Source organism: Bolinopsis microptera, chromosome 11, assembly GCF_026151205.1.
Source record: "Bolinopsis microptera isolate Bmic1 chromosome 11, MBARI_Bmic_1.0, whole genome shotgun sequence".
Classification (NCBI taxonomy): domain Eukaryota; kingdom Metazoa; phylum Ctenophora; class Tentaculata; order Lobata; family Bolinopsidae; genus Bolinopsis; species Bolinopsis microptera.
The window spans coordinates 6371143-6385829 of record NC_087082.1 but is presented as its reverse complement, the minus strand read 5'-3'; the positions used below and the strand labels follow the sequence as shown (position 1 = coordinate 6385829).

General features: G+C 38.3%; 2 protein-coding genes across 2 annotated transcripts; one reads left to right on the top strand and one right to left on the bottom strand.

Moving 5' to 3' along the window:
- Positions 1–247: 247 nt before the first annotated feature.
- LOC134823571 (calmodulin-A-like) lies at positions 248–14306 on the bottom strand. The gene is made up of 6 exons (XM_063835105.1): positions 14183–14306; positions 13741–13829; positions 13399–13506; positions 13118–13216; positions 11016–11374; positions 248–465 (listed from the first exon to the last, which is right to left on the bottom strand). The coding sequence occupies exons 1-5, from the start codon at positions 14256–14258 to the stop codon at positions 11300–11302; spliced, it is 447 nt and encodes a 148-aa protein (XP_063691175.1). The 5' UTR covers positions 14259–14306; the 3' UTR covers positions 248–465; positions 11016–11299.
- LOC134823582 (uncharacterized) lies at positions 5001–6992 on the top strand. The gene has a single exon (XM_063835117.1). The coding sequence runs from the start codon at positions 5001–5003 to the stop codon at positions 6990–6992; it is 1992 nt and encodes a 663-aa protein (XP_063691187.1).
- Positions 14307–14687: the final 381 nt, after the last annotated feature.

Sequence of the window (14687 nt, the reverse complement as noted above, 5' to 3'; positions counted from 1 at the left end):
TTGTATCCGTTTTTTACCTTATTTTTCTATGACGTGTTAGATTATAATTTCTTCACACAAGACTCTTTCTTAGTGTTATTGGCAGCGGATGTATCGTTGTAGAATTGTGGCCGGTTATTTATAAGACTGTTTGCAATATTTTGCGCATGTCATGATATCGAACATGCAGTAGGTATGTCCCTAGGTTAATCATAATATTAGGTCTTAATTCGGAGAATAATAAGCTAGCACAAAATGAAACGCACGCTAAAAATCAAAAATCTCGCGAATATCATGATAAACACAAATTTGCCCGGTAAAATTAAAAGTTGATAAAACAATATCAAATGGAGCATTAGCTAAAAATAAATGTTGATTATATTACGATAGAGCAATAGTAACAACTTTGATGTATCGATCGCCTTGAATTTTATCTGGCAGACAATCAAGTTGAAAATGTAAAAGAACCAAAATGAATATTACTGACTTATAATTATATCACAGTGCTGGCAAGCACGACCGTTGCATTTATTGTGGGTATACTATGTTCCCCATTTACTATTATACCCCCTTTACTATTATACCCCCTTTACTATTATACCCCCTTTGGTACACGTTACAAGCCTCTTTTGTGCACGCGAAGCGTGCACTCCGGCCGGAGGCGGCGGCCGAAGGCCGCCGCCTCCGGCAGGAGTTTTCCAGGCATTAAGACTCATCGGAAGTCGTTAAGCAGAATTATTTTTAGTTCAAAACATTCTAATTTGATGTCAAAGATGACAGGAATAAAAAACAGTTATGTTGAGATTTTTAAGAAATTTGCATAAAATACTTGCCAGCACTGTTATACGAAATTCGGTAAAAAACCCAAAATCGCCATATTCAGGTGCCTTAAAAACCATGTTAAAATTGAGTTAGAGATCTGAAATTTTTCAGGGCGTCTAGACGTTGATCAAATCGACTGCAAAAAAAGTTTCAGGTTTCAGGAGTATCGGGAAATGGGTTTTCTAGAACCCCTGTTTTACGACAGATTGTCGTGATATATATATATATATATTTGACCAAAACCCATAATCATGGGTAGAGTGTACCGCTGCCAGTGTCTCTCTTTTCCAAACAAAAGGAAATGATATTAATTTGAGGAACCGTCCGCTAATGCAAAATGATACCGAGAATGAAATCGGTCGCTCGCTTTTCCCATTCATTCACGGCTTACGAATTGTAATAAAGCTTATTAAATGGGAAAAGCGAGCGACCGATTTCATTCTCGGTATCATTTTGCATTAGCGGACGGTTCCTCAAATTAATATCATTTCCTTTTGTTTGGAAAAGAGAGACACTGGCAGCGGTACACTCTACCCATGATTATGGGTTTTGGTCAAATATCATCTCTTTTTGATTATAATGTCAGGATAATTTACACAGTCGAAACTTCATTAACATAATCATAAATAAGGAGATAATTTCAACGATTTCGATATTCTGCCTTTGAAAACTTTTCCTTGTGTTTAGGTAGGTATATCTGTCGATAACCGACTGAATATGGCACTTTTTACTCATTTAGGTTGGCATTAAATTCATATATAATGCCATTTAAATATCGTGGAAAGCAGAATATATTCGAAATCACGAATGAGCAAAATTCTCACCTTTCGCACGTGCAAACTTTGAGCGGACGTTGCGTGCGCATACAATATTGAATCACCGTAAATTTTTGCATAGTGGTATTTAATATATAGTTTGATAAGCATGCAAAGTTTCAGAAGATTTCAAAAAGAACTTGGATCACAACGGGACTCCAAAGTTGATAAAAATCGTGAAAATAACAATTTTTAGTGATTTTAGCTATTTTAAATCAATTTGGGCGTGTCCCCACGTGTGCAACTTTTCGATTTTTAACTTTAAAACTAGCCTATAACACAATTTAGACCTTTAAGAAGCAAAATTGAGCTCCACAACCCAAGGGATGGCCCAACACCAGAGAATACTAATTCACAACTTTTGTGTTTTTATAAAATTATTCTTCAAAAAAGCACTAACTTCAATAGCAAATATCTTTATGAAGGAGCAAGGTAGGAAACTTTTCCGGTAGATTTTCGGAATGCTTGAACAATTATCTAAGCTAAAAATTTCCTCAGATTTTGAATAAAATTACTCCTTAATGGAGTAAAATCGATTTGAAAAGTTGTTACTTTGTCAAAAATTAAGTTTTAAAAACACTTAATTTGATGACGTCATCAAGTGATGATGATGACGTTAAATTATTTTTCAATACAATGTAAACTAAAGCTTAAACGATTATATTTAAAACCTGTGGTTCGAGATGACTGTATCGTTTATACTTTTGGATCTACGGACACTTAAATGTAGGCTACAATTGACTGCCAAAAGCGTCTATACATATATACATATATATTATATATTTGACCAAAACCCATAATCATGGGTAGAGTGGACCGCTGCCAGTGTCTCTCTTTCCCAAACAAAAGGCAATGATATCAATTTGAATGACCGTTATCAAATGCAAAATGATACCGAGAATGAAATCGGTCGCTCGCTTTTCCCACTCATTCATGGCTTACGAATTGTAATAAGTTTCGATTTATAACATGTAATCTATTTCAATTGTAAATGAATGGGAAAAGCGAGCGACCGATTTCATTCTCGGTATCATTTTGCATTTGATAACGGTCATTCAAATTGATATCATTGCCTTTTGTTTGGGAAAGAGAGACACTGGCAGCGGTCCACTCTACCCATGATTATGGGTTTTGGTCAAATATCATCTCTTTTTGATTATAATGTCAGGGTACTTTACAAAGCCGAAATGTAAACTCATAACTTCATTAATATTAATAAGGAGGTGATTTCAACGATTTCGAAATTTTTCCTTTAAAAACATTTCCTTGTGTTTAGGTAAGCATATCGGTCGATCACTGACTGAATATGCCACTTTATACTCATTCAAGTTGGCATTAAATTCATAAATAATGACATTAAACTGTCGTGGCAAAGCAGAATTTGTTCAAAATCACGAATGAGCAAAATTTTAACCTTTCGCACGTGCAAACCTTGAGCGGACGTTGCGTCCGCATCTAATATTGAATCACCGTCAATTTTTGCGTGATGGTGTTTTATATATAGTTTGATAAGCATGAAAAGTTTCAAAGTATTTCAAGAAGAACTGTTATCACAACGGCACTCCAAAGTTGACAGAAATTGGTGAAAACAGCAATTTTCAGTGATTTTAGCAATTTTCTATCAATTTGGGCGTGGCCCCACGTGTGCAACTTTTCGATTTTCAACTTTAAAACTAGCCTATGACATAATTTAGACCTTTAGGAACCAAAATTGAGCTCCACAACCCAAGGGATGGTGTAACACCAGAGAATACTAGAACGTAAAATTAGCGTTTTTATAAAATTATTCTTTAAAAAAGCACTAACTTCAATAGCGAATATCTTTATGAAGGAGCAAGCTAGAAACACTTTCCGGTAGATTTTGAGAATGCTTAAACAATTATCTAGGATAAAAATTTCCTCAAATTTTGAATAAAATTACTCCTCAATGGCGTAAAATCGATTTGAAAAATGACTACTTTGTGAAAAATCAAGTTTTAAAAATGGTTAACTTGATGACGTCATCAAGTGGTGATGATGACGTTGAATTACTTTTTAACATAATCTAAACTGAAGTCTAAACAATTATCTTCAAGACCTGTGGTCCGAAATGGCTGTATCTTTTATACTTCAGAATTTACGGACACTTAAATACAGGCTATAATTCACTGGCAAAGCGTCTATCCCTGAATATATATATATATATGTATATATGCAGAGTACACCGTAACAGCTCCAGCGATGCCACAGCACGTTCAGGTGAAAGCGAGCTCAAGCAAGCAGAGATGTCCTGGGCAGAGAGGGTTGATCAAAGCAACAAGACGCCATTCACGGTGGCAAACAAGCAGAACATGAAAAACCACAATGAAAGGGGCTCTAGAGGCGATCGACCCTCTAGCGAAATGAGGCGAAGTCGGGAGAACCTCAACACTAGAAGCCGCCAATATGACCTCGGAAACAGAATAGAACATACTAACCCCCCCGATCGGGGTTCCAGTGAAACAAACTCTGCCGCTGAAGCTAAGGTTAGCTACAGGCGTCACACAGTTCTTCTCATCCATGATGAGAGCTTTGACGAGTTTGACCCGAGGCGCTTTAACAGTCAGTTTAATGTTCACTGTTTTAAAGCAGATAGTTACTCAGATATGCTGAAAAAATCAAAGAAGCTCAACAACACTATAAAAAGACTAAGACCTGAGTGCATTTACATTCACACAGGGAGCAATGATTTCCTTAAAAAGAAATCAAGTCTTGTAAGCAATGTGAAGGAACTCTACGAACATTTACTGAACACCACAAAGGCTCAAATATGCTTTTCAGCGCTGATACCCTCCTCCAACAACTCTAGCATCAATGAAAAAATACAAGTCGTCAATGAGGAGACCAGAAACCATGTTAGCTGGCTCCACAAACACAGGCCGGATGTCAAAGATAGGATCTTCACCTTTTCAAACGATAAAATTGGCGATCAAAATTCTTATTCGTTCAACACTGGATTCGAGCTAAGGCAGAGAGGTCAAAAGATGCTTTGGCTTCGCCTCCGGGAGGGTCTGAGGAAGACCCTGCGACTCCCCCGAATAAGCTACCACGACAATGATAAAACAAGACGCAGCACCAACAGGTTTAGCAATGACTAAACTCACATCAACGAGGTCCCGCCACTCCCTTAAGTTTCTGTGCTGGAATATCAACCACTCTCGGGACAAAATTGAAGGAGCCAAGGTTGATATAACCGAAATTCGTGAACTACTTGAAAACCACGATATTTTTGCTCTGCAAGAAACAAAAGGGGAGATCAACTTAAGTAACTACTGTTGCTTTAACTCTAACAGGAAGGGATCAAATTCAGGCGGAGTATGTATCGGAGTTCACAAAAGCTTAAAAGCTGGTGTAACCAACGTTCGTATGAATTCCACGGAAGATATCGTTGTAGTTAAGCTTAAAGCTAACTACTTCGACCTAGACCGAAACACCTATATTATCAATGTCTATGACTCACCTAAAAATGGATCCTACAAGAAGCGAAGAAAAGGTTTGGAAACTAAAGACAGTATGTCAACTCTAGAGGATCTTCAAGAATTCCTGGCTGGAGTTCCTCTGAACGAGGATATCATTCTTCTCGGGGATTTCAATGCTAGAACTGGCACTCTGGACGACATGTTATCAGACCATAGTCTAATGAAGGATACAGAGCTCGACGCTCATTTCTCTAAAAAGCTGGCTAAACGCAATAACTCAGACCCAAAGCTAAACACGAATGGGCGACCCTTCATCGAACTCCTTCAGATGACAGGCCTAGTCATCCTAAATGGCAGAACTCTCGGCGACATATTCGGTGAACCCACCTGTATTCAGCGGCATGGTGTCAGCACAGTTGATTACATTTGCGTCTCGACGAGTCTTCATGACAGAGTCCGCCACCTGAAAATTGAGAGCATCTCTCAATATTCCGATCACAGAGCGCTGTCAATGTCAATATCGACAAACCCTTTAAGAAGGATTTCTAACAGTCTTGAATCGCCAGATATCCAAGATGCACCTAAAGCTTTCAAATGGAACTTATCAGAGAACCTCTCTGCAGACACAGCAACTAAGTTCCGGCTGGCACAGAATGATCAGTCATTCAAAGACAAAATGGACTGCCTCCTTGATCAACCAGTGAACACAGCAAACGACGCTGCTCAGCTTAATGAAGACGTGGTTGCAACATACCACAATCTTGCGAATTTTGTTACTACGACCAAAAGTGGCAAACGCACCAGTAAGAAAAAGTGGTTTGACCAAAGCTGTAGACATGCTAAAAGGGAGGCCAACAGAGCCGACAGAAATGCCAACAGTAACCCACACAGCAACTTCCTTCGTGACCAGCACTTCCTCAGAAAAAAGGAATACCGAGCTATTAAGAGGATGAAAAAGGGGAAATTCCTGTATGAGATGAACCAGAAGATAAACGAAAGTGGAGATGTAAACTGGGCAGCACTCAAACGGCTATCTGACCAGTACAAAGATGAAGAACCATTCGACATTTACGATCTCATCCTCTTCCACAAATTCTTTAATGATCTCTACAACCGGAAGTGTGGTAGGAACGATCACTCAAGGGACGATGTCACCTCTACTCCATTGTCCAACAACCCGCAGCTTACCAAGGAACTGGTCGATGAACTGAATCGCGAATTCACGTTACAGGAAATCAAAGATGCAACTAAAAAACTCAAAAACAATAAGAGTGTGTCCGATGATCTGATATCCAACGAAATGTTGAAAAACTCCAACGAGAAACTCCAACTCGTCGTGGTAAAACTCTTCAACTCCTGCCTCCAGCATGGAACTTACCCCTGGAACAACTCCATCACAACTCCCCTCCATAAGAAGGGTGACCGGCAAAACCCTGATAACTATCGGGCCATAACAATTGGGAGCTGTCTCGGTAAACTCTTTTCGAATCTACTCCTCAAACGGTTAATCGAATTCAGAGAAAGAGCCTGTCCTGACCGACCCTATCAACTTGGATTCAGGAGTGGAGCCCAATGTAATGACCACATACTCACCCTAAATACAATCATTGAGAAATACGCCAAGAAAGAGAAGAAGCGACTATTCGCATGCTTTGTTGACTATCGCAAGGCTTTCGATAGTGTATGTAGGGAAGCACTTCTGTTCAAGTTGAGCAACATGGGAATAGCAGGCAAATTCTTCGAATGCATCAGTCACATGTACAACAACTCTTCAACCCGAGTCAAGCTGATCCAAAAGCTCTCCGCAGCCATTGACGTTACGATCGGTACAGAACAAGGGCATCCAATGTCCCCTGAGCTCTTCAAACTTTATATCCACGAGCTCTCCATCAGGCTGGAACAAATTGAGGAATTGGATGTACCTCCTAAACGGTGTTAAAAGTAAGCCACCTCCTTTGGGCAGATGACCTGGTCCTCTTAGCGCTGGATGCGGACAGCTTACAGAAACTGCTGAACTGCTTGCATGACTATGCCGTAAAGTGGGAGTTGTCTGTGAACATCAACAAAACCAGTGTGATGGTATTTAACACAAGCTCACGAATACTCAAATGTGCTTACGGATTTAAACTAGGAAACTTGGACATCGCACCAGTAAGAAAATACTGCTACCTTGGAATCCAATTCTCTCTGAACGGTTCCTTCAAACAAGCAATCGACGAGCTTAGGAAAAAAGCTCTACGCTCGTTCTTCTCTATGAGACGAATTATTGACACGAGAGCACTCTCCACTAGCACGATGCTAAAACTCATCGATAGCTTAGTCAAGCCAGCAGCTACATACGGATGCCCTGTTTGGCTGCCATCGACCAACATCGCGAAAGCCATTCTCTCAAAAAACCAAGAAGTGAGTCTCCCAAAAGCAGCAGCAAAAGATGCTCTCGAATCTACTCACCTAAAAATTCTTAAATGGATATTGGGTGTCCACAAAAAGGCAAATAACAACTTCTGTTACGGCGACACAGGAAGAACCCCCTGGACAGTGACCGTCCTCCCTCAATGTATTGCCTACTTCTATAGAGCATCACAAGCGGTAGTAGGTAACGTGAACACACTTCTGCACCATACATTTCAGGAGCAGAAACAACTGAACCTTACCTGGTATGACACTTGGTCCACTATCATCAAGATGAGCACCTCCGCTAAACCAAACCTACACCCCGCTCTTGCAGCACGTGAGCACATACACGAAACCTTTGTGAACCACTGGAAAAAGGATCTTCACAACCAGCCGAAGATGTCATTCTACACCGCGGTCAAACCTGAGTTTGGTGAAGAACAGTACTTACAGATTCCGTGCAGGCTTAAGAGAGCTAACATTGCTAAACTTCGCTCTAGCAGTCACGATCTGAGGGTAGAGAAAGGTCGATATACTAGTGATCGATACAACACAGCATTGAAAACGTGTCGTTTTTGCTGCTCTCCAGACACAGACGTCATTCGCTTTTTCGAAGAGCTACCTTTCTTTGAAACACCTATCCTAGAAACTGAGGATCATGTCATAACTGAATGCCCTGGATACCACTCCCTCCGCTCAAAGCTTTCTGATAACCTGAAAAGCCTTGTAATGCTAAAAGAGTATAGGACCATAATGAACTCTTGTCACACAAAAGAATTCGGGAAATACCTAACAGACTCTTCAAACCTTCGAAATCCTAAAAATAAGTCCTAATCCTCGTACTCGAACTTTATTTACTGTATTACCTTAAATTATTATAGACGATCTTCTTTTATTTTCGTGAAATTGTAAACGGTTAAATTTTAATAATTTTTAAATGATTCAGTTTTAATAATTTTATTTATTGATTTATTTATTCATCCTTGTATAGCCAAGACGAGTCCGTTAGTGTTCTCTCTGGTAATTTCATGTTTAATCCTGTTTAATCCTGTTTAATCCTGTTTAATCCTGTTTATGTATGTATATATCACGACAATCTGTCGTAAAACAGGGGTTCTAGAAAACCCATTTTCCGATGCTCCTGAAACTTGAAACTTTTTTTGCAGTCGATTTGGTCAACGTCTAGACGCCCTAAAAAATTTCAGATCTCTAACTCAATTTTAACATGGTTTTTAAGGCACCTGAATATGGCGATTTTGGGTTTTTTACCGAATTTCGTATAACAGTGCTGGCGAGTATTTTATGCAAATTTCTTTAAAATCTCAGCATAACTATTTTTTATTCCTGTCATCTTTGACATCAAATTAGAATGTTTTGAACTAAAAATATATCTGCTGAGCGACTTCCGATGAGTCTTAATGCCTGAAAAACTCCTGTCGGAGGCGGCGGCCTTCGGCCGCCGCCTCCGGCCGGAGTGCACGCTTCGCGTGCACGAAAGAGGCTTCCGACGTTTACCAAAGGGGGTGTAAAGAGGGTATAATAGTAAAGGGGTACAATAGTAAAGGGGGTACATAGTATACCCCCAATAAAGACACCGCTCGTGCTTGCCAGCACTGTGATATATATATCTTCACGACAATCTGTCGTAAAACAGGGGTTCCAGAAAACCCACTTCCCGATACTCCTGAAACATGACATTTTTTTTACAGTCGATTTGGACAAGGTCTAGACGCCCTGCAAAGTTTCAGATCTCTAACTCAATTTTAACATGATTTTTAAGGCACCTGAATATGGCGATTTTGGGTTTTTTACCTAATTTCGTATAACATGCTGGCGCGTATTTTGCGCAAATTTCTTAAAAACCTCCATATAACTATTTCTTATTCCTGTCATCTTCAACATTGAATTAGAATGTTTTGAACTTAAATGTACCTGCTGAACTACTTTCGATGAGTCTTAATGCCTGGAAAACAATAAAGGGGATATAATCGTATAGGGGGTAAATAGTGTTGTGAATATAAGGGCGACGGTAATGCTTGCCAGCATTGTGATACATACATATTCAGGGATAGACGCTTTGCCAGTCAATTGTAGCCTGTATTTAATTGTCCATAGATTCAAAAGTATAAAAGATAAAGCCATTTCTGACCACAGGTCTTGCAAATAATTGTTTACACTTTAGTTTACATTGTATAAAAAATTATTTGACGTCATAAACACCCCTTGATGACGTCATAAAGTTAACCGTTTTTAAAACTTGATTTTTGACAAAGTAATAACTTTTAAAATTAATTTTAAACCATTAAGGAGTAATTTTATTCAAAATCTGAGGAGATTTTTATCTTAGATAATTGTTCAAGCATTCTGAAAATCTACCGGAAAGTTTTTCTAGCTTGCTTCTTCATAAAGATATTCGTCATTGAAGTTTGTGCTTTTTTGAAGAATTATTTTATAAAAACGTCAATTTTGCGATTTAGTATTCTCTGGTGTTGGGCCATGCCTTGAGTTGAGGAGCTCAGTTCTGCTTCCTTTAGGTATAAATTGTGCATTAGGCTAGTTTTGAAGTTGAAAATCGAAAAGTTGCACACGTGGGGACACGCCCAAATTGATAGAAAAGTGCTAAAATCACTGAAAATTGCTGTTTTCGTCATTTTCTGTCAACTTTAGAGTGCCGTTGTGATTACAGTTCTTCTTGAAATACTTTGAAACTTTGCATGCTTATCAAGCTATATATAAAACAATTACATGAAAAAATTTACGGCGATTCAATATTGGATGCGCACGCAACGTCCGCTCAAAGTTTGCACGTGCGAAAGGTGAGAATTTTGCTCATTCGTGATTTCCAACAAATTCTGCTTTGCCACGACAGTTTAATGTCATTATATATGAATTTAATGCCAACTTGAATGAGTATTAGGTGGCATATTCAGTCAGTGATCGACCGATATGCTTACCTAAACACAAGGAAATGTTTTTAAAGGAAAATTTCGAAATCGTTGAAACTTCCTCCTTATTAATTAATGAAGATATCAGTTTATATTTCGACTTTATAAAGTACCCTGACATTATAATCAAAAAGAGATGATATTTTACCAAAACCCATATTCATGGGTAGAGTGGACCGCTGCCAGTGTCTCTCTTTCCCAAACAAAAGGAAATGATATTAATTTGATTGACCGTTCTCAAATGCAAAATGATACCGAGAATGAAATCGGTCGCTCGCTTTTCCCATTCATTTACAATTGTAATAGATTAAGAAGATCTACCCAAAGGCAGCTGTACTCGGCAATAAAGATTCAATAAACTTCAGCTAATTCATTAAGCAATAACTACTACCCTTACCCCGAAATACTAGGTATCGATTCGAACGCAACCCAAAGAGATTTTTACAGCATCTGACTGATGTAATCAATCGAAATTTATTACAATTCGTATAGCCGTGAATGAATGGAAAAAGCGAGCGACCGATTTCATTCTCGGTATCATTTTGCATTTGAGAACGGTCAATCAAATTAATATCATTTCCTTTTGTTTGGGAAAGAGAGACACTGGCAGCGGTCCACTCTACCCATGAATATGGGTTTTGGTAAAATGACTACTCAAAAAGCAAAATATTTGTGTGATAAATAGACTAAATTAATTACTTCGTTTTGGCGATGATCATGACATCAGAAATATCATACACTGTCATTAATATTACTTTTTATAGTCGTCCCAATTATAGTTATTGTTGCACAAATCACAACAATTATCAAAACTTCCCAAATTAAACCGTGCAGTGTATTTAACGGTAACCTTTTGCCTCTTTCTATGAATAAAGGAATAAATCACACTTAAAGATTTAATTTCTTATTAATCTGACATCATCCTGACAAATTCATCATAATCAACACAACCGTCATTGTCCAGGTCTGCTTCCTTTATCATCTGAAATATATTAGCGTTAATTGTGGGACTAGGTCTGCTTCAGCTTCCTTTATCATCTGAAATATATTAGCGTTAATTGTGGGACTAGGTCTGCTTCCTTTATCATCTGAAATATGTTAGCGTTAATTGTGGGACTAGGTCTGCTTCCTTTATCATCTGAAATATGTTAGCGTTAATTGTGGGACTAGGTCTGCTTCCTTTATCATCTGAAATATGTTAGCGTTAATTGTGGGACTAGGTCTGCTTCCTTTATCATCTGAAATATGTTAGCGTTAATTGTGGGACTAGGTCTGCTTCCTTTATCATCTGAAATATGTTAGCGTTAATTGTGGGACTAGGTCTGCTTCCTTTATCATCTGAAATATGTTAGCGTTAATTGTGGGACTAGGTCTGCTTCCTTTATCATCTGAAATATGTTAGCGTTAATTGTGGGACTAGGTCTGCTTCCTTTATCATCTGAAATATGTTAGCGTTAATTGTGGGACTAGGTCTGCTTCCTTTATCATCTGAAATATGTTAGCGTTAATTGTGGGACTAGGTCTGCTTCCTTTATCATCTGAAATATGTTAGCGTTAATTGTGGGACTAGGTCTGCTTCCTTTATCATCTGAAATATGTTAGCGTTAATTGTGGGACTAGGTCTGCTTCCTTTATCATCTGAAATATGTTAGCGTTAATTGTGGGACTAGGTCTGCTTCCTTTATCATCTGAAATATGTTAGCGTTAATTGTGGGACTAGGTCTGCTTCCTTTATCATCTGAAATATGTTAGCGTTAATTGTGGGACTAGGTCTGCTTCCTTTATCATCTGAAATATGTTAGCGTTAATTGTGGGACTAGGTCTGCTTCCTTTATCATCTGAAATATGTTAGCGTTAATTGTGGGACTAGGTCTGCTTCCTTTATCATCTGAAATATGTTAGCGTTAATTGTGGGACTAGGTCTGCTTCCTTTATCATCTGAAATATGTTAGCGTTAATTGTGGGACTAGGTCTGCTTCCTTTATCATCTGAAATATGTTAGCGTTAATTGTGGGACTAGGTCTGCTTCCTTTATCATCTGAAATATGTTAGCGTTAATTGTGGGACTAGGTCTGCTTCCTTTATCATCTGAAATATGTTAGCGTTAATTGTGGGACTAGGTCTGCTTCCTTTATCATCTGAAATATATTAGCGTTAATTGTGGGACTAGCGGCGACCGCCGAAACAAGCGCGTCACGCAGTACGCGTAGATACATGGCTATGTGAATCGTCTGCTGACAGTGCTCAATCGCCAAGCCGAGAACGACATACAAATTGAAACGACGGGTTAGGTTTGACCTAACCCGTCGTTTCAATTTGTATTAATTACTTATAAATACTATTTTGTATGTTATAATGTAACTTGTATATCACGTACCAGTGCAGCAGCTCATACACGTCTTGTTGTAATTTACTTGTTGTAATTGACATTATCTAAACTTTCATATGACATTCTGTCTCATAATCACATGATGTTACCATGGTTACCACGTACGTTACCATGATCACAATATGATGACGACAATATGATGACAACAATTTTTATTGACGGTTCACTGTACCAATTTTATATCTAAGAAATAGAGATACAATATAATATGTGCAAGATGGGAGTTATTCACAGGCGCTATCTTGAACACCTCACCAGTTACCAGTTACCAGTTACCACAGTAACACTGCCATATATAGGTAGGTAACCATAGTTACCACTTGCTACATGTATCACCTTCGTGATGTCTTCGTCAGTGAGGTCATTGCCTAGGTTCTTCATCGCTGTCTTCAACTCTTTCCCTGTTATCCTCCCATCTTGGTTGAGGTCGAATGCCTGATTGGAAATTTAGTGGAGACAGGAGAATCATAGATTATGGATTAGGTCAATACAAATCGTTACTCCATCATTAGTTTAATCACATGAGTGGCTTTATGTTTCACTAATAAGTAAAGAGTGTGAGTATACTGAATACGGAACTTTGGGAGTGATCCCTTATTTTTACAATTTTCACTCACGTCGAAAGTCTCACGCATGTTTTCTTCAGATTCATCAACCTCCATGTACTCAGTCATTAGTTCCAAGAATTCGTCAAATTCCATCGATCCATTACCGTTGGCATCCACCTGAGGGTTGCAGGTAGAGGTAACATAAGGCCTGGACTGTAGTGTAACTATGGTAACTAATAGTGTAACTATGGTAACGCCCCCCCCCCCACCTGAGGGTTGCAGGTAGAGGTAACAATAGGGCTGGACTGCAGTAGTGTAACTATGGTAACTAATAGTGTAACTATGGAATTGCTTTTTTTGATAAGTTTTCTGCATTTAAATTTACTGAGCTGTAGGTAAACAGTGATTTACCTTAGCGATGGTAGCTTGAAGGTATTCTTCAGTAGGATCCTGTCCTAGCGACCTCATTACTACTTCTAACTCATCTGTTGTGATAGTTCCTGAGGATTGTCGGGTTTCTTATATCCATTTTTGTATTCATATCGATCATCTGAAGGCTATGATTTTTTTTCAAATACGCAAAAAAAAACAATAATTTTTGTCGAAGAGATGAAAAGCCAACCGGTACTGAAAAGTAACTGAAAAGCTAAGTAAGCTGAGAAAACAATACTCGCCAGGAAAATTTGAATTCTGGAAAAAATATTTTCAACTTTAGTTTACAGCGTGTACATATCATCATCATTATATCTTTTTACGGTGTCTTACCATATAAGGTAATGTTACTATGGTTACATTACCATATAAGTTAATGTTACTATGGTTACATTACCTTATTTGGTACTGGTAGTCTTACCATCTCCGTTTTTGTCGAACAGGGTAAACGTTTCTTTAAAATCAGCTAGTTGAGTATCTGACAGAGATTTCGACATAACTTCCTCTGCTCTTGACCAAACAAACAGTGCTTATGGTGGGTACTGGGTACTGGGTAATCAATTGTTAAGTGCAGAAATTACCAATTAGGTTAAGTTGTAGTACTGAACTGAAGGCTTAATTAATATTTAATTCGGATTGCAAAATACAGGCTGTTCGGAAATCATCGAATTCATACTAAAGCAATAACTGACTATGTTTGAAACTTTATTCAGCAATAACAGACTAGTTTTTGAAACTTTATTAAGCAATAACAGACTAGTTTTTAGAAACTTTATTAAGCAATAACAGACTAGTTTTTAGAATCCTAAATCAAAGATTTACAGCTACTCAACTATAAGTATAATAGCTTAAACCTAAATTCCTGACTATAGGAACCCAAAGTAAAGAAAACAGAGAACAAACTGGAGCCTTCAGCACGGCACGGC